Source organism: Acomys russatus, chromosome 6, assembly GCF_903995435.1.
Source record: "Acomys russatus chromosome 6, mAcoRus1.1, whole genome shotgun sequence".
Classification (NCBI taxonomy): domain Eukaryota; kingdom Metazoa; phylum Chordata; class Mammalia; order Rodentia; family Muridae; genus Acomys; species Acomys russatus.
The window spans coordinates 75,345,660-75,370,214 of record NC_067142.1 but is presented as its reverse complement, the minus strand read 5'-3'; the positions used below and the strand labels follow the sequence as shown (position 1 = coordinate 75,370,214).

Below are 24,555 nucleotides of genomic sequence, written 5' to 3'. Positions count from 1 at the left end.
GGCTGTCCCCAGGACCCTGGCCTCCAACCCTTGCACTTCCAGTGTTGGGACTGTAGGTGAAAGGGAAGGTTATGGGCTGATGTTAGTTGTGGGTTTGGACTATCCATGCACAGCACAAAGGCCTGGGGAGAGGCTATTAGAGGCTGAGGCAGTGCTGACAAAGCCATTGCACTATACCCTAATTCCCAGGGTTGGTGATAACACTGGGAGGGCAAATTTACCTTCCTGACAACTAGAGGTGAGGTGCGCTGGGCAAACAGACACATAGTAATGAATATGGGGGTCTGTTGGGAACCACTAGGGCAAGCATCCTTTGGGGAAGCATCAGCTCATGCAGCTGGCATGGGAGGGAGGCAGTATTTGTTTGGCTCTGGGGAGAAGGCCTCGTGTGTCTTACCCCTTCCTGCGGGCTCATTAGGGAAGGTGACATCCCAACCACCAAGTGTTTTTGCTTCCTCTGAGCCACCCTGCCAGCATTTGGCCTCCTCCTAAGAGCAAGGGGAGGCCCTGGTGGGAGCCTTTTGGGGACGTGTGACACAAAATCAAACATCACAGAAAAGCAACTGTCTCCCACTTCACCCTTTCCGCTCCTCAGAGATAACTTCTGATGGTTTACACCCAAAACCATAATTAGATTTTTCTTTTAACAATGATTTCCTAACAGTTCTCTGCTGTGAAAAAACAGCACCACTACTCTCCCTCCATCCGCACCCCATCTTTCTTCTGATTTATTGACTTGTTGATTGATGAGTGATTGATTCTAGGGCTGCCTCCCTAAAAACTCTCCCAAGGTCATTAACTGCTGCCATACTTTTTGTATTATTCTTTCAGACTTTTTTTTAAAGATTTATTTATTATGTATACAGTGCACATTAGATCACATTATAGATGGTTGTGAGTCACCATGTGGTTGCTGGGAATTGAACTCAGGACCTCTGGAAGAGCAGTCAGTGCTCTTAACCTCTGAGCCATCTCTCCTGCCCCTTCAGACCTTTTTTTTCTTGACATAAAAATTTTGTTTTGTTTTGTTTCTGTTTTTTGAGAAAGGGTTTCTCTGTGTAGCCTTGGCTGTCCTAGACTCATTCTGTAGACCAGGCTGGCCTCGAACTCACAGCCATTCACCTGCCTCTGCCTCCTGAGGACTAGGATTAAAGGCATGCGCCACCATACCTGGTTGATATAAATTAATTTTTTTCTTTGGCTTGTTTGTTTGGTTGGTTTTGGTTTTTTGGTTTTTGAAATGGGGTTTGTTTCTCTGTGTAACAGCTCTGGCTGTCCTGGAACTTGCTCTGTAGACTAGGCTAGCCTCGAACTAACAGAGATCCTCCTGCTTCTGCCTCCTGAGTGCTGGGATTAAAGGCGTGCATCACCACACCTGGCTTCCTTTTGGTATTTTGAAACAGGGTAGAAGTCACTATGTAACCCAGGTTGGCTTTTGGAATGCTGGTAATCAATTACAGGCATAAACATGTGTGTGTGTGCATGTGTACATACATACAGAGAGGGAAGAGAAAGTATTCTTTTCTCTTTTTTTCACGTGATTGAAATCAAGTTGCACAAGATTATTTTACCACTTGCTTTCTTCACTTACTGGACCGTAGGCCTTGGATATGCCGCTGCCACATCCATGTTATCTCCACGTGTTGCATTCTTTGGAGATGAGGGGCAGGTTCCATACAGCCCAGGCTGACGTCAAACTCAATAGTCTTCCTGTGTCCACCTGTGGAGTACCAGGACACTTGGCTATCACATTCTTTTTATGGCTGAGTATTCCCCCCCCCCCCCAGGGTTTTTTTGTATGGACAAGCACTGTTCCTGCTGATCTATCTTGCCTGCCCTGCATACTTGAATATGGCTTTTTTGTTGTTAAAAACTACTTTTTTGCCGGGTGTGGTGGCGCACGCCTTTAATCCCAGCACTCGGGAGGCAGAGGCAGACAAATCGCTGTGAGTTCGAGGCCAACCTGGTCTACAGAGCGAGTCCAGGATAGCCAAGGATAACACAGAGAGACCCTGTCTCGAAAAAACAAAACAAAAAATAAAACAACAACAACAAACAGAACAGAGAAGAGCAACTGAGGCCAGAACACTCAGACCCATCTTACCTCAGATCACTCAGCCTTGACTGCTAAGTCTACCTTACTTGGATTTGAACCCAGACTCCCTGCTGTGGCACCCCTCTGAAGCCTCTATCGTGGTCAACAGTCACACAATTCCAGTAGAAAGGTTGCTTTGGGCAGCTAGCTAAGCTTACCCACTGTTCATTCATTCAGTCAACATCTACCGGGCAGCTGTGGGTCATCAGACACCTGGGAGCTGCGGAAATAGATTCCATAATGAGGTGGCTCAGAGCTGGGGAGACAAAGACCGTGTGGCTCTATGCTTAAAGAGTGTAGTGTTTGACAAATACTATTTTTCAACAGAACACAGACCATAGATACAGTGGCTGGGCTGGGCCAGGCCACCTGATGCTAATTTGGAAAAATGTGGATTCACGTCAGTTTCCCCTAAGAGGACAAGTTTCCTTTCTTTACAGCTAGAATCTTCTGTACTGACTGGACCAGACTCACAGGCATAAGCCCTTGACCTGGCTGTCCTCTTGTCTCTTGGCTGAAGGACATGTGTGCCACCATCTGGGTTGCAAAGCAATTGTCACTCTGGTTACCCCACAGGACAGAGGCCAGACTGCTATTATCCCCAGTCAGTGTGTCCACCCCACGGGACAGAGGCCAGACTGCTGTGAGCCCTGGTCAATGAGTTCAGACTTACAGAGGCATCAATGAGTCTGTACTCAAAACAGGAGTGAGTAGGGCCTAAAAGAAGTGATGAGCTGGCCGGGCATGGTGGTGCATGCCCACCCACTCAGGAGGCAAAGGCAGGCAGATCGTTGAGAGTTCGAGGCCAGTCTGGTCTACAAAGCGAGTCCAGGACAGCCAAGGCTACACAGAGAAACCCTGTCTGGAAAAACCAAAAAAATAAAAAAAGAGAGGGGAGGAGGGAGGGAGGGAAGGAGAGAGAGACAGAGACACAAAGACAGAGACAAGTGAAATTAGAGAGGTCTGGGAACACAGCTAATAGGTAGAGCACTCACCTAGTCCAAGGATTGAAGTTCAATTCCCAGCACCACAAAGTTAGCGCCAACAGCCCTGTTAAGTCCAGGCCAGCTTCCTAACCACCTGTTGCCCATGGCAGGTAACAGGGTGGGGTGCCACAGTCTTTTAGGAATCCAGTGCCCAGCCAATACTGGTCCCATCGTACTGTCCTCAGACTTCTACCAACCCTCATGACAAGGATTACCCCTGCCCTTGGTACACAGCGCACTCTAGTGCCCACAAGAAGTCTTTCTACCCCACAGATTTTTGTTGTTGTTTAGTGTCTTTTTGCTTTTTTATTTTTATTTTTTAATTTTGTTTGTTTTCAGAGACAGGGTTTCTATGTAGCCGAGACTGTCCTATAACTCCCTATGTAGACCAGGATGACATGGAACTCAGAAATGCACCTGTCTCTGCCTCCCAAGCGCTGGGAATAGTGTGTGTGTCACCATGCCCAGCTTTGTTTAGAGTATTTGAAACATGATTTTTTTGTTTCGTTTTTTTTTTGTTTTTGTTTTTGCTTTTCCAGACAGGGTTTCTTTGTGTAACAGCTCTGGCTGTCCTGGAACTCGCTCTGTAGTCCAGGCTGGCCTCGAACTCATGGAGATCCACCTGCCTCTGCCTCCCAAGTGCTGGGACTTGTCTCTTTAAGATCTTACTATGTAGACTTGTCTGGCCTCAAATTCTCAGCCTTACCACCATCCCTCCCTTGCTGGGATTACAGGTGCATGCCACTATGCCTAGGAGCAGTAGGCGGCATTTTCCAGGGCTGGTGGTGAACATCTTCCTACAGACTTGCCCTGCGTGCGTCATCCTTCAATTGGGTTGCATTTGGTAAAATAGTCCCAGTCATTTTCCTCAACAACCTTTAAAGGCACACCATACATGCCTATGGGAAGTTTCCACGTGAGGGTACAGTGCTCAACTATGCTGAAGACGGTGAGCATGTTTGTTGTTTTATAGAACACACCATTAGAACCATACATTAAGTCAGTCAACAAATAGGGTACAGCACTTTTTATGTGCCAGCCACTAATAAAATAGAACTCTGGACTCACAGAGTGATCCCCATGTGGGGAGAAGACATTCTGCCTACACAAAATGATATGCAGAACGGGTTGTGCCTTTGACACTTCAAATCAAAGAGAAGTGATGGCAACATCTGTAAACATCTGAGGAAAAATGTCTGCCTCAGGCGGGAACCAGTCAGAGCTAGGCTGTGACAGTGGAGCAGTGCTGGCTTGTTTAAAGAACAGCCCAGAAGTTACTGTGGCTGGGGCATAGAGAAAATGAGGTTAGACGAGGGAGTTCAGGCTGCAAGAGGCAGCAATTGTGTGGGCTGAGTTCCGAGGAAGTGGGAACAACAGCAGGGAGTGCTCTGAGGAATGACACTGCCTGGGCGCACAGTCTCAAGTTTATAAAGCTTGGAAGCAGGCCATCAGGGCAAATGCCACCATAGAGCCTGCAGCTCCCCTTCCCCCGCCCCCCCAAACACACAGCTGGAAACAGTCCGGATGTTGTCCCATATTGTGTGACACGCCTCCCCAGACTTCAGCATTCCTATGCCAAGCCAACAAAGTGGGCCAAGTGAACCACTTGGCGAGCTCAAAGGTTTCTAGCAAGCCCAGTGCAATAGCTGGGATTGGACCAGCTCCCACACCCCTAATCACTTCATACTTTTTCACTTGTTTTTTTGAGACAGGGTTTCTCTGTGTAGCCTTGGCTGTCCTGGACTCGCTTTGTAGACCAGGCTGGCCTCAAACTCACAGCAATCCACCTGCATGCAATTAAAGGCGTGTACCATCACACCTGGCACTTTAAAAAATTTATTTTTAAAATAATTTATTCAGATAAAAAAAAAAATCTTTTTTTTTTTTTTTTCTTTTTCCCCGAGACAGGGTTTCTCTATGTACCCTTGGCTGTCCTGGACTCGTTTTGTAGACCAGGCTGGCCTCGAACTCACAGCGATCCGCCTGCCTCTGCCTCCCGAGTGCTGAGATTAAAGGCGTGCGCCACCACGCCCGGCCAGATAAAAAAATCTTTTTTAAAAAATGTATTCAGATTACATCCCTTGTTATCCCCTCACTTGTATCTTTGCATCCCCCCTCCCTTTTTTGATTTTTTTTCAGTGTTTCTCTGTGTAGCTTTGGCTGTCCTGGACCCACTTTTTAGACCAGGCTGGCCTTGAACTCAGAGATCTGACTGCCTCTGCCTCCCAAATCCTGGGATTAAAGGAGTGTACCATCACGCCCAGCCATACTTTTTCACTTTGAGCTTTCTCGCCTGCTCCCCTCACTCCAGAAATAAAACCCAAGGCCTCCTGTTATATTCCTACACATTATCATTGAGCTATACTCCCATTTTATTATTATTATTAATTATTATTATTATTAAAGGCTTATTGGGTGTTTGTGACACAGGGCTGATTTCAAGCTCTCCATCTTCCTGGCCTGGCCTCCAAGTGCTAGGAGTACAGTGTGTACCACCATGCCAAAACCTGGCCAGATGTGTTAAGAGTTAAGTAGCCTGTGTGTCATGTCTCAGTTCTGCTACACACTGAGGCTCCATTCATAAAGGGAAACTGACATCACGGGCAGCTTTCCAAGTAAGGTCACCCAGCCCTGCTCTGGCAAGGCCACATCTCACTGGCCACAGATGTGCCCTTCTGCACCTGTATTGAAAAGTACAGACGACTCTACCTGGCCCTTTCAAATGTCCTTTATAAGGTCTGAACAGATACTCACATGCTATGTGTCGGGGTTTCTGTTGCTGTGACCAAAAAGCAAGTTGGGGAGGAAAGGGTTTATTCAGCTTATACTCTGACATTGTAGTCACTGAAGGAAGCCAGGACAGGAACTAAAACAGGGCAGGAACTTAGAGACAGGAGCTGATGCAGAGGCCTTGGAGGGGTGCTGCTTACTGGCTTGCTTCCCCTGGCTTGCTCAGCCTGTAACTGAGGCTCCTTCCTCTCTGATGACTCTGGCTTGCGTCAAGTTGACACAGAGCCATCCAGTACAGTATGGAAGGTGAGCTCTCCTACCTACTCTGGAAAAATGGTCCTTCCTAAACAACAGAAGTGCGTCTCTTTCCTGCTGTGCAGCATGAGTGGGCGAAGGTGTCTAGGCTGCTCCTCCGTAGCCACACTCTGGAAACTCCACACATACACACTGGGGATACTGAGCTCCCAGGCCCTCCACCAGGCAGCTCTGCCTTGGAGACTCTCAGCAGCTTGGTCACATCAAAGAAACTGACAAGCATGGGATAGTAATGTTTGTGTGGGTGTGGGGGACAGTGACAGGCCTGGTGACTCAGGGGAAGGCACCATCACATCAGATGGGCTAGCATATCTGTATACTTTCCAGAAGGAAAGAGGAGAGACAATGTTAGGACTAGGTGGGAAAAGCTGAGGAAAAAAACTTTTAACTTTTTTTTTTCAAATTTAATCAATAGCAGAAATTTATAAAACTACTAAGCTTACCAAATTCCAAGGTAAAAAATGAGTAGACCACATTTAGGCACAGCTGAAAACAGCTCCCACCCCCAAAGAAAAATATTATGACAGAAACAACCGTGTGACTCATCTCTGACTTGTCATCAGAGACAGGGACAGAACAGAAACAAATGCGTGACAATACATGCAGCATGTAGGAACCCATTGTACATAGAAAGAGCAGGGAGGAAAAGGATGAACACAAAACACCCACACTCCGTGGAGACAAGGACAAAGGCTGGATGTCAGGTAAATACACGCTGGACAGGAGACTATTATCAGAGATGAAGGAAATTTCACAATAAACTGTTCAATATATATTAGAAGAGTAAAACCTAATAATGGCTTCAACATATAAAAAGCAGATGCTCAAGAAAGACAATTCCCACAGAGTTGAGATCTGAGTTTTCTCTCTTAATTCTCTATGGAAATAAAGCAGCAAAGACAGGTCACTTGGATGATCCTACCAACCACTCACATGCTGGGTGTCCCGAACACACTCCCTGACAACTGAGTGTGTCACGTAACAGGAGAGCCCTGGCTGCCCCGGATTTGCACTGTAGAGCTGGCTGGCCTTGAACTCAGATCTGCCTGCCTCTGCCTCCCAAGCACTGGGATTAAAGGCGTGTGTCACCACACCAGGCCTGGGGGCGTGTTCTCTTCAATAGTACTTGGCACAGTCATAATGTCAGACTTTATGCTGGATCATAAAAAAGGGTACAGGATATTTTCTGTTGTCAAGAGTCAGGATAAGATATTTAGAGAAAACACAAATATTTGTTAACTGGGCAAGACACTAAAAAAATTTTTTTTAATTAAAATCTATAATCAGTGATCTAAGACTTAAGGAACTGAAGAAAAATGATTAAAGTAAACCCACAGTGTGTAGGAGAGGAAATAATAAAATGCAAAGGCCCATGAGACTGACAACAACTGAGAAAAATTCACAAAGCCAAAATCTGATTTTTGAAAATCAAACAAAATAGTTAGGTCCCGTGCTGGAATAAAAATCCCAGTGTGAGGGCCAGCTGAGTGATGGTGCATGCTCCGAGGCCGGCCTGGTCTACAAAAGTGAGTCCAGGACAGCCAAGGCTACACAGAGAAAACCTGTCTCGAAAAACCAAAACCAAACCAAACAAAACATTAGCCAAAAATCCCAGTGTGGGAAGCCTGGAAGCAGCTGGGCTCCATCTCTGGTAAAACACACACACATACACACACACACAAAGAAGTTTGTATAAGACAAAGTTATGAATAGCTATGTCTACAAACCTGACAACTTTGGGTTACACAAAATTCTTGAAAATATCTTATCCAAGGGTCACAATATAAAGCCAAAGAAATGTATAAACTCTGACAAAACAGGCGCAGTGGCTCATACCACAGAGCGGAAGGTCACTGCAAGCCTAAGACCACAGTGAACTACATGGCTCTTGGTCAATCTGGGCTACAGAGTGAGTCTCTCTCAAAAACACCAAAATGGAAGAAAACTAACATACAAAGTTTCCCCCTCCAATAAAAACCTCAAGCCCAGGTACCAATGGAAAGAGACTACTTAGAACTGTTATTAAAAAACTAGATTTTAATATCAACAAAAATATTGGCCACAAGTCCATATCAAGCCGGAGGAAGTGTCAAAAAAACACAAGGGCTCTAAGGAAATCACTTCTTCTTCCCTTTTGAAGGCTTGGCAAATAAGGCTGGGTCAATGTGTTCCTTTGCCAGGCCTCTGACAGAGAAGAGTCTGGCTGCGCGCTCCTGCAGGGTGCCCCCGCACTTCAGTCCACGGGCCATCAGTTCACGCTTGAGCCTCTCCAGACCCAGAGACTCCAACTCTGCAGCCGAGGGGAATGAGGACAGGTCCACAGCTTCCGGACCAGGAGCCTGATGGGAGAGCAAAGATTAGAGCCGGCCCTGTCCTCTGAATGGAGATGTAACTACCAATGACATTATATTTTCAAGGAACTGCTATATACTGTACCACTGCCCTATTAACTTGTCATCTAGATGCCACTCCATATGCAGTTTTTGTTTTGTTTTGTTTTTTTGAGACAGGGTTTCCCTGTGTAGCCTTGGCTGTCCTAGACTTGCTTTGCAGACCAGGCAGGCCTCAAACTCACAGCAATCCACCTGCCTCTGCCTCCTGAGTGCAGCCCGGCCCATATGCAGTTTTGATGCACACAGAAACTATTTCTTATCTCTGTATCTTAAAACAAACATTTTAAGACAGGGTCTTGCATGGGGTGGGGCAGGGTGGGTGTGGTGGCGCACGCCTTTAATCCCAGCACCCGGGAGGCAGAGGCAGGCAGATCTCTGTGGGTTAGAGGCCAGTCTGGTCCACAAAGCAAATCCAGGACAGCCAAGACTAACACAGAGAAACCCTGTCTCGAAGGAGAAAAAAGGGGGTGGTGGTGTGTATGCTTCACTTCTCTTCCTCAGCTTCTCTTTCCTATATAAACTGCCATTTTGGCCACAAGCTCTCTTGGTTCCTGCTCCTCTCATGGTCCACTTGCCCTGTCAACTCTTTTCTTCCTCTCTCCTTCCCCCTCATAACTTTCCCCATGGGCCAGTTCAGTCTGGACCCTTCCAGATGCCTCTGGCTGTACACTCCCTCACATCCTCAATCAGAAAGCAAAGAAACACTAAAAAAGATAAATCTAAGGCAGGCATGTAAAGCCATGTCTTAGAACCGATGAACACAGCATCAAGGGCACCACCTAGTGGCAGAACAGTGCAATTCCAGAGCTTAGCAGGGACAGGCTTCTCACCATGGTAAAATGCTTTTCACTAAGAGGCTGTTAGCCATTTATTCTGCAGGTCAGACACTACCTAAACCTGTAGTGGATGACTTTATAATCAGAGATTTAGAAAGCTGAGAAGGACTTCCCTGAGTTCAAGGCAGCTGGACCACCAAGTTCCAAGCCAGACACAGAAGTGAGGCCCTATCTCAAACAAAACAACGCAACAATAAAAACTACTAAACTAAACTAAACAGGGGCTAGAGAGATGGATGGTTCAGAGGTTAGGAAAACTGCCTGGGTTGATCTTCTAGAGGACATGGCTTTGATTCCCAGTGCCTACAAGGCAGCTCACATCATTTGTAACTCCAGTTCCAGAGGATCCAATGCCTTTCCTTGATGGGTACTAAGCATGCACATTTCATGTACACATACATGCATGCAGATTATCCATATACATAAAGTAATAAAAATGGGCTGGAGAGATGGCTCACAAGTTAAGAGCACTGACTGTTCTTCCAAAGGTCCTGAGTTCAATTCCCAGCAAACACATGGTGGCTCACAACCATCTATCATGCGATCTGGTGCCCTTTCTGGCACCTGTACATGCAGGCAAAACACTGTATACATAATAAATAAATAGATAAAATTTTAAAAATAAAAATTTGAAAAGAAAAAACCCCGGCATACCGTGTCTCTTGAGTGGTTTCCCTCCAGGTTAGCAATAGGGACACTTTCCCTGGCTTCTCCAGACAGAGCCATTGCAGCTCTGTCCCCACCAGTCATTTCTGTCTCTTGGTCCTTTTCCGTGTGCTTAGGACTCGCTGTTTCCTTCCTTGCCGGGGTCTCCTCTGTTTCTGTGACCTTCTTCCTGTCACTGTGCTCCCAGGAAGATGTCTCTCCCAACTCAGTTCCTGTGTTCTCCAAAATGCCCTGCTCAGAGTCAGTCATGGGGTTCAGAAGCTTTTTGGGTGACTCAGAGTGTGCATTCAACCCAGAGCTCTGAGGACTGCAAGGACCGTCAGCTGCCACTTCAACACCATCATGGCCATTTCCCGGCACACAGCAGCTCAGCCCCGAAGTCCCAGGGGCCTCTTCTTCACCGTCATCATCTGAGCTTCCAGCACTGGACCCCTCGGCAGCCTCCAGTCCTTCCATGCCCAGCCTGTAGGAAGCAGCAGAAGGTGACACCATTTCCAGCCTCCACCTTACCTGGGTGGTCAACTGTCTGTCTGAATATAATAAAAGCAGGGACCAGCTTAAGATGGTGTAGGCAAGTTTCAGAAAAGCACATTCCAGAGGCAGAAACAGAAGGGAAAAAAACACCTCATAGGGACTGCATTCAATACCGTAAAACCAAACCCATGACCTCGCCAGAACGTTCTCCCTCAGTACACACGCCTGACCTGTGTATTCTTAGTTCCTTTGTTAAGCTTGGGATTTCTGATTCTCTTGAAACTTTCCCTTTCTTTCTATGCTAATTCCAACTGTTAACAGTTAAGACAGTAAAAAGCCATAAAGAAAAAAAAATTCTTAGTCTGTGAGTGAAACTCAGTGTGCAATGCTGGCCTAATATGTGTGAGGCCCTAGGTTCAATCTCTAGAATCATGAATAAAGAGGGGGAATACAGGGCTGGAGAGATGGCTCAGAGGGTAAGAGCATTGGCTCCTTTCCCAAAGGTCCTGAGTTCAGTTCCTAGCAACCTCATGGTGGCTCACAGCCATCTACAATGAGATCTGCAGGCAGAACACTGTAAGCATAATAAATATTTTTTTTAAAAAAGAGGGGAACACTCTATGCTTTGTTCATAACTGCTGTGCTGGACAGTTTTATGTCAAGTTGACACAGCTAAAGTCATCTGAATGAAGGGGATCTTAATTTTAAAATGCCTCCATCAGCCTGGGCTGGTAAGCAGTCTGTAGGGTATTTTCTTAGTTACTGATCAACCCAGTCCATAATGGGTGGTGCTTTCCTTGGTCCTGGGTTCTATAAGCAAGCAGGCCGAGCAAGGCACAGGGAGCAACCAGTAAACAGCACCCCTCCATGGCCTCGGCATCAGTTCCTGCCTCCAGGTTCCTGCCCTGAGTTCCCTCAATGAGGAACAGTGATGCAAAAGTGTAAGTCAAAAAACCCTTTTCCTCCCCAAGTTGCACTGGTCATGGATGTTTCATTGCAGTAATGATAACCAAAGGAAGGAGGGAGGGAGGAAGGGAGGGAGGGAGGGAGGGAGGGAGGAAGAGAGGGAGGGAGGGAGGGAAGGAAGAAGGAAGGTTGGTTAAATAGAAGAAAGCAGGCAGGTGATATGACATTCTGGAAAGACTAAAACAGCAGGAACAAATGTTGACTTGGTGGTAGCTGGTTGCCAGGGTACACAGCTAAAGGAAAGGGTGTCTGAGGGCACAAGGGAACTACTGCCCATGTGAAAACATTCTATGTCTTGAGGCAGAACATCATACATACACGTAACAAAAGTAAAACTTGAAAAAAAAATGAAAAAGGCTATTTTGGGGGGTTTTTTGTTTTCGAGACAGGGTCTTTTTGTATAGCTTTCGCTTTCCCGTACTCCCTTTGTAGACCAGGCTGGCCTCAAAATCAGAGATGCATCTGCCTCTGCCTTCTGAGTGCTGGGATTAAAGGCATGTGCCACCATGCCTGGCTCCAAAAAAGGCTATTTTTAAATGTGATGTTTCACTATGAAGGGAGGAAACTATCCTTTCCATGCTGGTTAGATGGCTCAGCTGGTAAAGGGCCTGACACAAGCATGAGGACCTGAGTTCAGAACCCAGCACCCTCCAGTGCTTCTTAAATATGCGCTTGCTCTAGCCTGGGTGTGCTGGCCCAAGTTGGTGACCTGTGATCCAAGCAGAGGAAGCTGATGCAGGAGAATGCCATGGTTGAAGGGTAGCCTGGCAGACAGAGCCACACCCTATTTCACACACAAAAAGAAAAAGAAAGGATGAAAAAAGAAATCAAAGAAAAGGGGGGAGGGAGAAGGAGAACAGGCATTTGTGTAAACAGACAAGATGGAAACATCATCCCGGTCCTCAAAGAGCAGGATCTGGAGGAAGCTGGGAAGGACATACCAAAAGCATTTCCTCTTCTTGGCCCCTGGTCCCTGGTCTGTTTGTGACTTGCTTGGCCGTTTCCGGGGCTCACTGCTGTCTGCTGATACCACCTTGCTGGAGGCAGCCTGCATGCCTAGGTGGAAATTGTAAGCAGTTTCTGTCAGGATAGCTTAGTCAGCACAGAAATGAACAAGTTTCTCTAGGTTGTTCCCAGACATACTTAGTTGCCGCTGTTCCTCGCCTGACCAATGCAAGTGTCTTCATACCAATTTTTTATATGGTTATTAGACTAATCTCACATTCAAAATATTTCAAATAAACATGGAACTAGCATTTGTTTAGGACAATGTCTCATTCAGCCCAGGCCTCAGTACACTGTGTAGCTGAAGGTCCTCAGTGCTCTAGTGTGAGGGCCAAGTGCCCACAGTGCCCAGCTAGGACAGGGCCTTTGTTTACACATACTTGTCTTCCCTGTCCCAGCCTTTGTGATGCAAAGTTCCTGTAAGTCAACAGCACTCACGCAGCACACTGCTTACAAGAAGCTGCTGAGGCCTATATAAACTCCTGAAGACTTCCACCACCCTGCCCTGCACAAAGAGAAAAGGCAGAGACGTGGCTCAGCTATTAAAAGGCTCACAACCAAGAAAAGACAGTTTTTCCCTGGGGCCCACAAGCCAAAGAAATTGGGGGTTAAGTCAAATGCTGCATCTGTGCTGTGTTGGGTGTGGTGGAGGGGTTAGACCTGATAAAGGTCTGAGCTGGTTTTTAAAGAGAGAGGTTCCAAGGCTTTTATCCTCTTCCAAAATGCTCGCACAGTGGAGTGGTCTGGAGCTCATGGCTCCAGGGGCCTGCAGAGCACACAGAGGAATCCTCACTCTCACCTTTGAGGACCGAATCCTCCAGCCGCTCAGCCATTTCATGGCACTGCCTCTGGTACTCGGGGCTGGAGAAGCAGTGCTTAGGCTCTGCGAGCTTCCGCTGCAGTCTCTCCAGGCGCTTTTGCTCTTTCTCAGCCTCTCTCTCAGCTTGCTGTTTTACCCACTCGGCCATGCTGTGGAGGAGAGACGTAACCGAATGGGTGCACCACACACACACACGTTCACAGTCATGGGCCACACGGCACGCAGATCCACGGCAGCCACACACAGGAAGGTGGCCCCATACTATAATAGAATTGAAAACTCTTATTGCTTAATGACACTAGTCATAGTAACATTTACTCACCTGTTTATGGTGATTAAAATAAAACACACCACCAGCTACAAGTAGCATAAAAGTACAGAACAGCATGCACATGACAAAGGCCTGCTAATAACTGCCACTGATTTATATAGCTACTGTGCTACTTATCAGGGGGCGGTGATCATAGGGATCAAATCCAGGACCTTAAGCAAGTGCTCTACCACCAAACCACACTGTTAGTCTACTATTGTTTCACTTATGCTCCTACTTTTATTTACTTATGATAGGCCTTTAATCTCAGCACTGGGAAGCAGACCTCTGTGAGTTCGAGGCCATATAGTATATTAAAGGACAGCTAGGATTACACACACACACACACACACACACACACACACAGGGGGGCGGGGGGGACTGTCTCAAAAACAAAACACAATAGACAAACAGCAATAGAGTATGGTGAAACTGTATGCCATGCCTCCTAAGCCACACTCCTATCAGTCCACTAATCTCTTCATTGCATCAGGTGATTGAATGTAACACCTGGGCTTATAATGCACCCTCTGTGGTGCTTGCATCAGGAATTCTGTTAACAAGATGTTTCTCAGAACTCACCTCCAAGCATTTTGAGTATATAAAAATGCTCCCTAGACAGTTAATGGACTCCTAGTCACACTGTGATGCGTCGTGCTTAATGTCATCGCACTCTTTAAGAGACTTAACTACAAAGTGGGTATCTTACGCTTTCTCATGATTGACATCTCGTAATCTCCTCCCACTGAGATCCCGGCAGGCTTCTCGATTGGTTGTCTTCTCTATCTGCGCACCAAGCGCTCGAAGCATAGACCCAAAACCTGAAGCAACATACATGGATTAAGTGGGTTAAAAACGCCAAGGACGATGCAAGCTAGAGTAGTGAAACAGCCTGCATCACACCACTAAAAGTGAACTCCATTCTTCGTCTTTTCTAAAAGGAGCTCAACACCACAGTCTTTACCCAGGAGACAAAGGTGTTGATCCATTTGATTGGCTTTGTCTTTTGCCTTTCACCTTGCGTTTCTGAAATGCTGTACTGCACAGCAGGGTCAATGCAAAACCTTTCGTCCATGCCAGGAGCTCTAAGATCCCTAGGTGAACAACCATGAGATGGGACTTGGGAGGCAGTTCACTCAGTGAAGTGCCTGCTGTACACGCACAAGGAGCTGCGCTCTCTGGATGCTCCGCATCCACGCACAAGCTGGACACAGGGCATATGCCTGTAACCCCAGCAACGCGACTGGAGGATCCCTGGGGTTCATGAGCCAAACTTATGAGCTTGAGGGTCAGTGAGAAATCCTGTCTACACAAATAAAGTGAAGAGTAGTCAAGGAGGGCAACCCATTTCAACCCACAGCCTCCACAGGCACACACCGACTCGCACACACGCACTCATGCACACACAGAATTAGACCATATTTATGTGAAGATGTACACCGTGGCTCACTGTAGGAAACCCTGTGCCTTCTCCTCAGAGCACAAATTTGCTGCAAGAAGCACACCAAATTAGCCACCAGGAGAACCAACATCAACTGTTTAAGAACCAACCAGAAAGGAAGCAGAGACAGGTGGGTCTCTGTGGGTCTGAAGCTAGCCTGGTCCAAACAAGTATGGTGGCTCATGCACTGTGGGAAGGGTTTTGGGTTTTTTTTTTGTTATTGTTTTTGTTTGTGTGTTTTGTTTTTCAAGACAGGGTTTCTCTATATTATCTTGACTGTCCTGGACTCACTTTGTAGACCAGGCTGGCCTCAAACTCACAGCAATCCATCTGCCTCTGCCTCCCGAGTGCTGGGATTCAATGCGTGTGCCACCACACCCAGCTTCACTGTGGGAAGATTGAAGGAAAATTGAAGGCCAGCCTGGGCTACACTGTGAGTGCCAGATCAGACTAGCTACAGTAATCCTGTCCCAAATCAACAAAAAGACAAACGAAAACCTCAAAATTATGAAATGAGCCTGAAATAATGGCACCCACAGATAATTCCAACATTTGGGAAACTGAGGAAGGGGGATTGCCACAAGTTTAAGGACAATTTGAACTACTTATGAAGACCTTGTCTTTTTAAATTTAACTTGATTTATTTTTTATTTTTGGTTTTTCGAGACAGGGTCTCTCTGTGTAGCCTTGGCTGTCCTCGACTCACTTTGTAGACCAGACTGGCCTTGAACTCACATTGATCGATTCACCAGCCTCTGCCTCCTGAGTGCTGGGATTAAAGGCATGTGCCACCACGCCCAGCTCAAGACCTTGTCTTAAAAGACAAATACTAGGGCTGGAGAGATGGTTCAGAGGTTAAGGGCACTGACTGCTCCTCCAGAGGTCCTGAGTTCAATTCCCAGCACCCACATGGTAGCTCACAACCATCTATAATGTGATCTGATGCTTTCTTCTGGCCTGCAGGTGTATATGCAGCCAGAGCACTGTATACATAATAAATAAATAAATAAATAAATCTTTAAAAAAAAAAAGACAAATACTAATTAAAATAATGTGGTGTACTTCCCCCACATCCTCTTTGATTTTTCAAGACAGGGTTCCTCTGTGTAGCCCTCCTTGACTTAGCTGTCCTGAAACTCGCTCTATAGACCAAGCTAGCCTCAAGTTCAGAGATGCCTCTGCCTTCTGAGTGCTGGCATTAAAAGTGTGCACCACCACACCAGCAAGGGTTTTTTTGCTTCTTTCCTTCTTTCTTTCTTTCTTTCTTTCATTTATGGGAAGGACAATTTTAAGTTGGTGGCATCTAAAGACATGCTGCTTGCTATGGACACATTTCAACAGGCAGGAATAAGTCTGAGACGTCAGCTCTCTGAAACCAAACATCAGGCTCTGAGAAAACAGGCTTGTGAATCAGAAAATACCCGCTGAAGTGTTCATGCTGTTTCCATGCTTCTGTGTTCTTTGCTCCTCCTCCTCTTTATGTGTATGTGTATTTTGCCTGCATACACAGATATGTGTTGGCATAGGCCATGAAAGGGGAACTGCGGCGAGTAAGTGCGCTTCCTGGGGACGGCCCACCATTTTCCACGGCTGGGGTGGGGATGCCCTGGTGAGGCGTGGGCCCCAGGGACTCTGCTCCACACGACTTCTTGCTACTGATGTGCCTTCCCATGCCTGCCATTGCTGTATTTCTCACATATCTAGGATGCTGTGGCTGGAAGTGAGGAAGTCCTCACTGCTCTGGTGTGAATGCTTCCTGGGTATTAGGCCACTCTGTTGGGCAAATTTCCTGCAGATCAATATGGAGACTTACTTTCATGAAACAATGTTGTTTGGATGAATTTTATAACTCCTGATTTGATTCAGGTAATTTTAAGCCCCTTGCAGAACAGTAAAGGCTACATAAGGCGATTCTGTGAACCTTCATATGTCACAACCACATAAACTGCACTAGAAAGAACAGGCTTGAGGCAAATTTACGATCTAGGGAAACATTTGCTCTAGGTTAGGCCTAGAGATGAGATCACAGGTTTCAGTATGCACCAAGATAACTAATTTAAGCTATACAAAAATAAGACATAAGACATAAGATAAATGATCTATTTCTTGGTTTAAAAAAAAAAAAAACCTTGCTTACCTAGGACATAGAAAACTATTGCAGAGCTGGAGAGATGGCTCAGCTGTTAAAAGCTAGCTAGGCTCATAACCAAAATAAAAAACTATTGCTCTGAACTTGTGGAATGAAAGACATAAAAACAGTACTTTGACTTTACAATGAACTTGTGGAGCTAAGAGATAAAGAATGTTTAGTTAAGGGGCTGCGCGGTGGTGGCCCACTCCTATAACCCCAGTACTCTGGGAGGCAGAGGCAGGTAAGTTCAAGGCCAGCCTAGTCTACAAAGTGAGTCCAGGACAGCCAAGGCTATAGAGAGAAACTATGTTTAAAAAAAAAACAAAACAGCTGGGCGGTGGTGGTGCATGCCTTTAATCCCTGCACTTGGGGGCAGAGGCAGGCGGATCTCTGTGAGTTTGAGGCCAGCCTGGACTACAGAGTGAGTTGCAGGATAGCCAGAACTGTTACACAGAGAAACCCTGTCCTGGCCAGGGGGTGGGGTGGGGACTGGGGGTTGGGAGGGGGGAGATATGTCTAGTTAGGTGAGAGCCTTAATGGAAAGACATGTAAACAATTATCTTGTAAAGCCTTAAACCATGCTAACCTTAAACCTTGTTAACCTATGGCATGAAAAACTGTTCTTCTGAACTTATGGAGGGAAGAACAGCTGAAAAATGTTAGTTAGATGGGAATCTTAAAGGAAAAACATGTCATCAATATCATGCTGTGTTCCCCCCGTGTAACAATTTATCTGTTTTTGTGATAATTCCTTTTATGGCTATGAAGTAATTTTCTCCTGACACAGAGAATTTTGCCTTAGAAAGTATAAAAGGAACCAAGAAATAATAAATGTTCTTGGTTGGAGCCTCTTTGGAGCCTACTCGTGGAAGCTTGTTCTGGAGTTTCTACCATCTATGTGTAAATGTCTGTGTGGCTATTACAGCTTGCTCATTATAGCTTTGCTCTATCTACCCAGTGTGACTGTCTGTGTATATGTCTGTTTGTCTGTCTGTGTATGTGTGAAGTGGTTGAAGCTTGTTCAAACTTATTTACTGGAGTGGCTCTGCTTATCCACCGAGTGTGTACATGTGAGTGTGATTCTTTCCCCTTTTTCTCTTTCTTTCCTCACTGGCCCCTGAACAGTTAAGAGAGTTCAGAGTCTCTCACAGGTCAGAGAGCATGGGCCCCAGAGAATTAAAATTTTGTACCATCAGGGAAAAGTCTGCAGGGTGACAAATCGCCAACTCTGCACACACCTTCTCAGTCTCCCCTGACTTGTCGAAGCTCTCCTTTGATAATGTATGTGCACCACATCCAAGCCTGGTGCCATGGCTCCCCTGCAACTAGAGGTACAGACAAGTGTGAACTGCCATGCATATGACTCCTGGGAACTGAACTCTGGCTCACTAGAGGAGCAGCCAGTGCTCCTAACCACTGAGCCGTCTATACAGCCCTCTTTGCTTTCTTCTTAACCTTACCAGTACAAGGGGAACTTAATCCACCTGGCCTCGGAAGTTGTTCCCTAAGGTGATTTTGGGTCACTCTTACAAGTACAACAGGAGACAAGTCTTGAAAAGCATGTGATCTGACTGTTTTACAGCTTGCCCTTCAACAATCTGGAAGGAACAATGTCACCTTCTTCTTCTAACCCTCCTGAAAGTTTTGGAGCCAACATTCTTTTTTTTTTTTTTTTTTGGTTTTTCATGACAGGGTTTCTCTGTGTAGCCTTGGCTATCCTGGACTCGCTTTGTAGACCAGGCTGGCCTCGAACTCACAGCGATCCACCTGCCTCTGCCTTCTGAGTGCTGGAATAAAGGCGTGCGCCACCATTGCCCAGCTTTTTTTTTTGGTTTTTCAAGACAGGATTTTTCTTGTATTCCAGGCTGTCCTCAAACTTACATTAATTCACCTGCCTCTGCCTCCCGAGTGCTGGGATTGAAGGCATGCACCACCACACCCGGCTTGGCACCAACTTTCTTAAAGAGCAGCCTGGCTGGAGAAGCTGAAGTTTATAGAAGTTATTTTTTCCTCAAAGAGAAAAACAAAAAACAAAATAAAAGGACCTAAAATTGAGTATAAATGATTTCCCAAGGCAAACAAAGCTTGTGACCAGAGACAAACAAGTCTGTTCATTTCAAATACACTGCTAGGAATCGCAGACGCTGTTACAAGGAGCATCAACAACGTGTCCTACCTCCTTTACCGCCACAAAGTCTGGGCTCCAAACTGTACAGAGCTCCATGCTGCACCTCGTCACCAGCAGCAACCAGGAAGCCATTACATTTCACAAAGAAGCATTCCACAGGAACTTCCTAGAGATGAGAGTAAGTTTTAATACCCTTCCTTATCACTAGGTGAGACCTAACTTGTTCTGTTGTTAAATCTTCTTACAAAAAAAAAAAAAAAATCTTCTTACAAACAGATAAACGGGTAAGACCACTATTTTGTTGAGCTGAAAACAAAAGTGGCTGACCTAGTCTGTCAGTGCTTGGGGGCAGCTTCCTATGGTGCCCTAGGCATCCTCCTTGCTCGTGTAGCCTGATTCATGGTAGCAGGCTACACGGGGCTCAGATCTAGTAATGCAAAGGGCTCACTCATTTCTCCTGACATTTATAAACTGGAGGTAAATTTCAACTTAACACCAAAACTGATCCAAAGCTTAAAACTGCCGACCATCCTGACAGTGTAGGTAGGGAGACGGGAGAAAGCAGAACAGTGGTACATTTGGGGTGTTTTTGTTTTGTCTCTGGAGCAGTCTTATCTCACTATGTAGCCTAGACTGTGAACTCAGACTTGCAATCTTCTTGCCTCAGGGGTCTTCTAAGTGCTGTCTCAAAAAAACCAAACCAAACCAAACCCACTCCACGCCCCACTCAATAGTCAACATACCAATGTCACTTAAAACCATGTGACTGCATAAAATCACATGAGAGAAAAAGTTATCAGAAAAAAGATGAGAAGATAAACCCTGGTGACCTCAGTGTTAGCGGTTAGGCAGATGAGGCAGCAGCAAGAAACTGGAAAGGAAGCCAAGGAGGGTTGATGTATCCCACATCAATTAGCAATTAAAAAGTGAATCCCAGACAGTTCCACAGGTCATTTTCGTGGAGACAATCTCCAAACTGGGACTATGTCAAGTTGACAGCTGAACCTAACTATGCAAAGAAGGTAATTACAAATTATTTGTAGAATAATGACAGTTCGCTCACAGCAATAGAAAAGCAAGCTGTAGCTGGGCGTGGTGGTGCACGCCTTTAATCCCAGCACTCGGGAGGCAGAGGCAGGTGGATCACTTTGAGTTTGAGGCCAGCCTGGTCTACATAAGCGAGTCTAGGACAGCCAAGGCTACAAAGGGAAACCCTGTCTCGAAAAAATAAAAAATAATTTTAAAAAAAGAAAGAAAAAAGAAAAGCAAGCGATATGCAGGGCTGGAAGGCAGAGCATTAGTGTGAGGACAAGAGCAGTCTCTTACCTTCTCAGTGAAGAGAAGGTATAGGAGACAGCACTGCAGACAAGAGACAGAAGGAAAGAAGAGCAAGGGAGCCGAGGCTACCTACAACAAAAAGGTTGGAATAAAGGGCTATTCTTGCTGTGAAACTGTCTGTGTTTGTTTGTTTGTTTTAATTGGAACTTTTTTTTTTTTTTAAGATTTATTCGTTTATTATGTACACAATGTTCTGCCTGCACATATACCCACAGGCCAGAAGAGGGCACCGGATCTCATTATAGATGGTTATGAGCCACCTTGTGGTTGCCTGGAATTGAACTCAGGACCTTTGGAACAGCAGTTTGTGCTCTTAACCTCTGAGCCATCTCTCCAGGCCTCTGTGTTAATCTGTAAAGATTCACTTAATATTTATAAATGAAAAAAATACTTTAACATCTTTTAAAGACAGGGTTTCTCTGTGTAGCCCTGGCTGCCCTAGAACTTGCTCTGTAGACCAGGCTGGACACAAATTTACCTGCCTCTGCCTCCTGAACGCTGGAATTAAAGGCATGCACCACCACCAACTGGCTCTAAAATTTTAAATAATTCTGAAAGACATTAATGTGAAATCAGAGACCACTTCCAAACAATATTGTTGGGACGAGGGATGGAACTAATCAAAGTTGTATTTGATTTTCTTTCTGTGTACCATGTCTGTCTGCATGTAGGTATGGGCATATCAGTGCAGGTGCTCTCAGAGGCCAGAGGCATCCAATTCCCTGGAGTTGAAGCTACAGATGGTTGTGAGCTGCCTGATATGGGTGCTAGGAGCCAAATTCAAGCCCTTTTAATCACTGAGCCATCATACCAAGCCCCTGTAGTTTCTATTTAAGATTCTTGTCAATTGGGCTGGAGAGATGGCCTAGAGGTTAAGAGCACAGGCTGCTCTTCTAAAGGTCCTGAGTTCAAGTCCCAGCAACCACACGGTGACTCACAACCATCTACAATGAGATCTGATGCCCTCTTCTGACATTGTATACATAAAAAAGTTCTTGTCAATTAATTCTCTAGTAGAAAAAAGAATTTAGAATAATCCAAATGCATGGAAATATAAAGTGCTCCAAGCTCAAGGTATTCACACAAACCTTTGCCTGACCAGCTTATGTGTCAGAGACAAACCTGTAGGCCAACAAGACCAACTGACCCATTGCACTGAGAAGGAACTGCAACCAGGAAAACCATGTCTCCCCAGCCGCCAACAAGAAGCAAACATCATTACAGGAGGAAGTTACGGGAAATTAAATGAAACAGTTTCTGACAGGCTTAAGACAAGGCCACCACCAACCAGGTCAGGACTGCTGAGCACACCAGACTCCTATTCCATCAAACTGCCCTTTTGTAAGCTGCCTGTATTCACATTTACTAAGTTAAATAACAGACAGGCTCAAATGTCTGAAAACTGCTCCTGTTTGTCACCCAAACAACTCAAGTCTAAATTTTTCTGGATGTTTACCCTCCTTCTCCTATAGCTGATGTATGTCACCTTTGTTAAATCTAAGGGCTAAGTGATATGGTGCTGTTTTGTTTTCAAACAGGGTTTCGTGTAGTCCAGGCTGCCTCAAACTCACTACAAACAGGAGGCTGAGAACCCCCTATCGTCTTGTCTGTCACATCTCGGGTGCTCAGATCACAGGCATAACCCACCACACCCCACTTTATTTTTTGGTTCTTTCACAAAATGTATTTCTAACACTTCTCACTGTTATGGTCCCATTGTTTATGGATCGTTTGTTGTCTGCTTTGTTTTTCGAGACAGGGTTTCCCTGTGTAGCCTTGCCTGTCCTGGACTTACTTTGTAGACCAGGCTGGTCTCGAACTCAGTGATCTGCCTGCCTCTGCCTCCCAAGTGCTGGGATGAAAGGTGTGCGCCACCACACTTGGACAATTTTAAGTTTACAAAATAATAATGAGCTGAGCAGTGGTGGCACACACCTTTCATCCCAGCACTGGAGAGTTTGAGGTCAGAATATTCCAGGACAGCCAGCACTACACAGAGAAACCCTAGCTCAAAAAAACAAAACAAACAACCCCAAAAATGAAAGATATCATGAAAATTACTCTTCAAATGTATTTTAAAAAATCTATCTTGAAAAAGATTTCAATTCAAATGGTTAAAAAGGTTCTGCATTTTTTTTTTAGCAGTCTCCAACACAGTAAAAAACAAAAACCAAAACAAAACAAAACAAAAATAATGCCAGCGCATACCTGTAATCCCAGCATTTAGGGAGGCAGAGGCAGGAGGATGGCTATGAATTTGAGGCCAGGCTGGCTGGTCTACAAAGTGAGTCCAGTTCAGCCAAGGCTACAGTGAGAAACCCTGTCTGTCTCTCTCTCTCTCTCTTTTTAGTTTTTCAAGACAGAGTTTCTCTGTGTAGCCTTGGCTGTCCTGGACTCCCTTTGTAGACCAGGCTGGCCTCGAACTCACAGCAATCCACCTGCCTCTGCCTCCTGAGTGCTAGGATTAAAGGCGTGCACCACCACGCCCAGCCGAGAAACCCTGTCTCAAAAAGCCAAAAAGAAAAACTGGCCCAAGTCTCCTTAGGACTAGATTTGGTACTTTAACATTTTGTTACGCTTATAATTAACAAGCAGAGAAAGAAAAAGGTATGGTCATAAACAAAAACCATTCTAGACCAAATGCCCAGATTAGAATTAAGATTCAAGGAGACCACTGAGTTGTTAGATAATTGAAAAGGTTTGGAATTCCATAGTCAGTAAAAGCTTTCTTATTTGGGAATTAAAGGTCAGAATTTTAGAAGCGCCTGACCAGGGTTTCCTAAGTACACATGGACAAAAAGAACAGACAGAGTCTAAAGAAGGGGCTAAGAGCCTACGATGTCAACACATGTGGGTGACTGGCCCTGAAGAGTGGCCAAATGAATCCAATTTTTCTCTAACGGTCCTTTCCTTATCTCGTCTGGCTATGACCTATTCTCTAGGTTGGAACTAACAAGGTCACCTGATGGGTGGGTTTAAAAAAACATATCATTTAGAGATAAAAGAAACAGAAACAAAGAATCTCTAATCAAGGCTTGACTGGGGGCCCTAACGGAATGTTGTTTTCTCTTACGCTGTGCAGACAACACAACTACCGCCACTCAATACCAGCGGAAGGTCCCAATATTAGTCAGAAGCACCTGAAACTGGGCAAATTCTCAGCCTCAAACACTTTATAATGTCCAGAGAACAGCAAGCCCAGCGTGGTCCCTCTGCCCCACCTCCCAAGCACCGCGAGCCTCACCTGCTCTTGGCAGTGTCGGTAGATAACATCGCGCACTGAGCACTTCGCCGAGGAACACCGCAGCGCCCTGCACCCGGTTCCGGGGCCGCGAACCCACGCCAGCACAGCAGCCTCCGCCATTTCGCCTGGTGACGGGACCTCTAGCCCGCGACAAACACAAGGCGACAGACCGACCGGTCGCACCGAGATGACGGAAGGCCTCGTCTCTCAGAGCCCCGCCCCGCCCCGCCCGTCTCCACTCACGCCCCGCCCCCCCGCCTTTCCGGAGGGCAGTCACGTGTCCCGGCGTCACGCGAGGCTGGCGTGGGGGAGGGGGACAGGAAAGGCCTGCCGGAGGCCGATAAGACCGCAGAGCGCTAGAGCTAGGCGTTGCTAGGGGCGGTTGCTAGGGCGGGGCTCGAGGGACCGGCTATAAAGGGCGAGCTCTGGGCGCGGCAGGAGTGCTTTGCCTGTGAGTGATAAAGCTGCTGGCTCCTCCCAACGCCGCAGGCCCGAGCTGTGCTCGCGTTTGTGTTGCTATTTTGGGGTGTGGGAGGACTGTAACCCTCCTCCCCGATGCTGCTGGGAGAGGGCGAGCTCGGCGACGGCTTCCTCCACCCCCGAGGCCTCACAACTCCCCGGGAACGGCCCCCACAGTGGTCTCCGAACCGCAGCCTCTGGCCTGCACAGTGCCCTCT

At 46.2% G+C, this 24,555-nt stretch overlaps 1 protein-coding gene across 1 annotated transcript; it reads right to left on the bottom strand.

Annotated features, from left to right (window-relative positions):
* Positions 1–8,138: 8,138 nt before the first annotated feature.
* Sde2 (SDE2 telomere maintenance homolog) lies at positions 8,139–24,047 on the bottom strand. Its single transcript, XM_051148022.1, has 7 exons — positions 23,879–24,047; positions 19,345–19,462; positions 14,306–14,417; positions 13,266–13,435; positions 12,403–12,517; positions 10,010–10,484; positions 8,139–8,465 (listed from the first exon to the last, which is right to left on the bottom strand). The coding sequence occupies exons 1-7, from the start codon at positions 23,996–23,998 to the stop codon at positions 8,244–8,246; spliced, it is 1,332 nt and encodes a 443-aa protein (XP_051003979.1). The 5' UTR covers positions 23,999–24,047; the 3' UTR covers positions 8,139–8,243.
* Between the last annotated feature and the right edge of the window lie 508 nt (positions 24,048–24,555).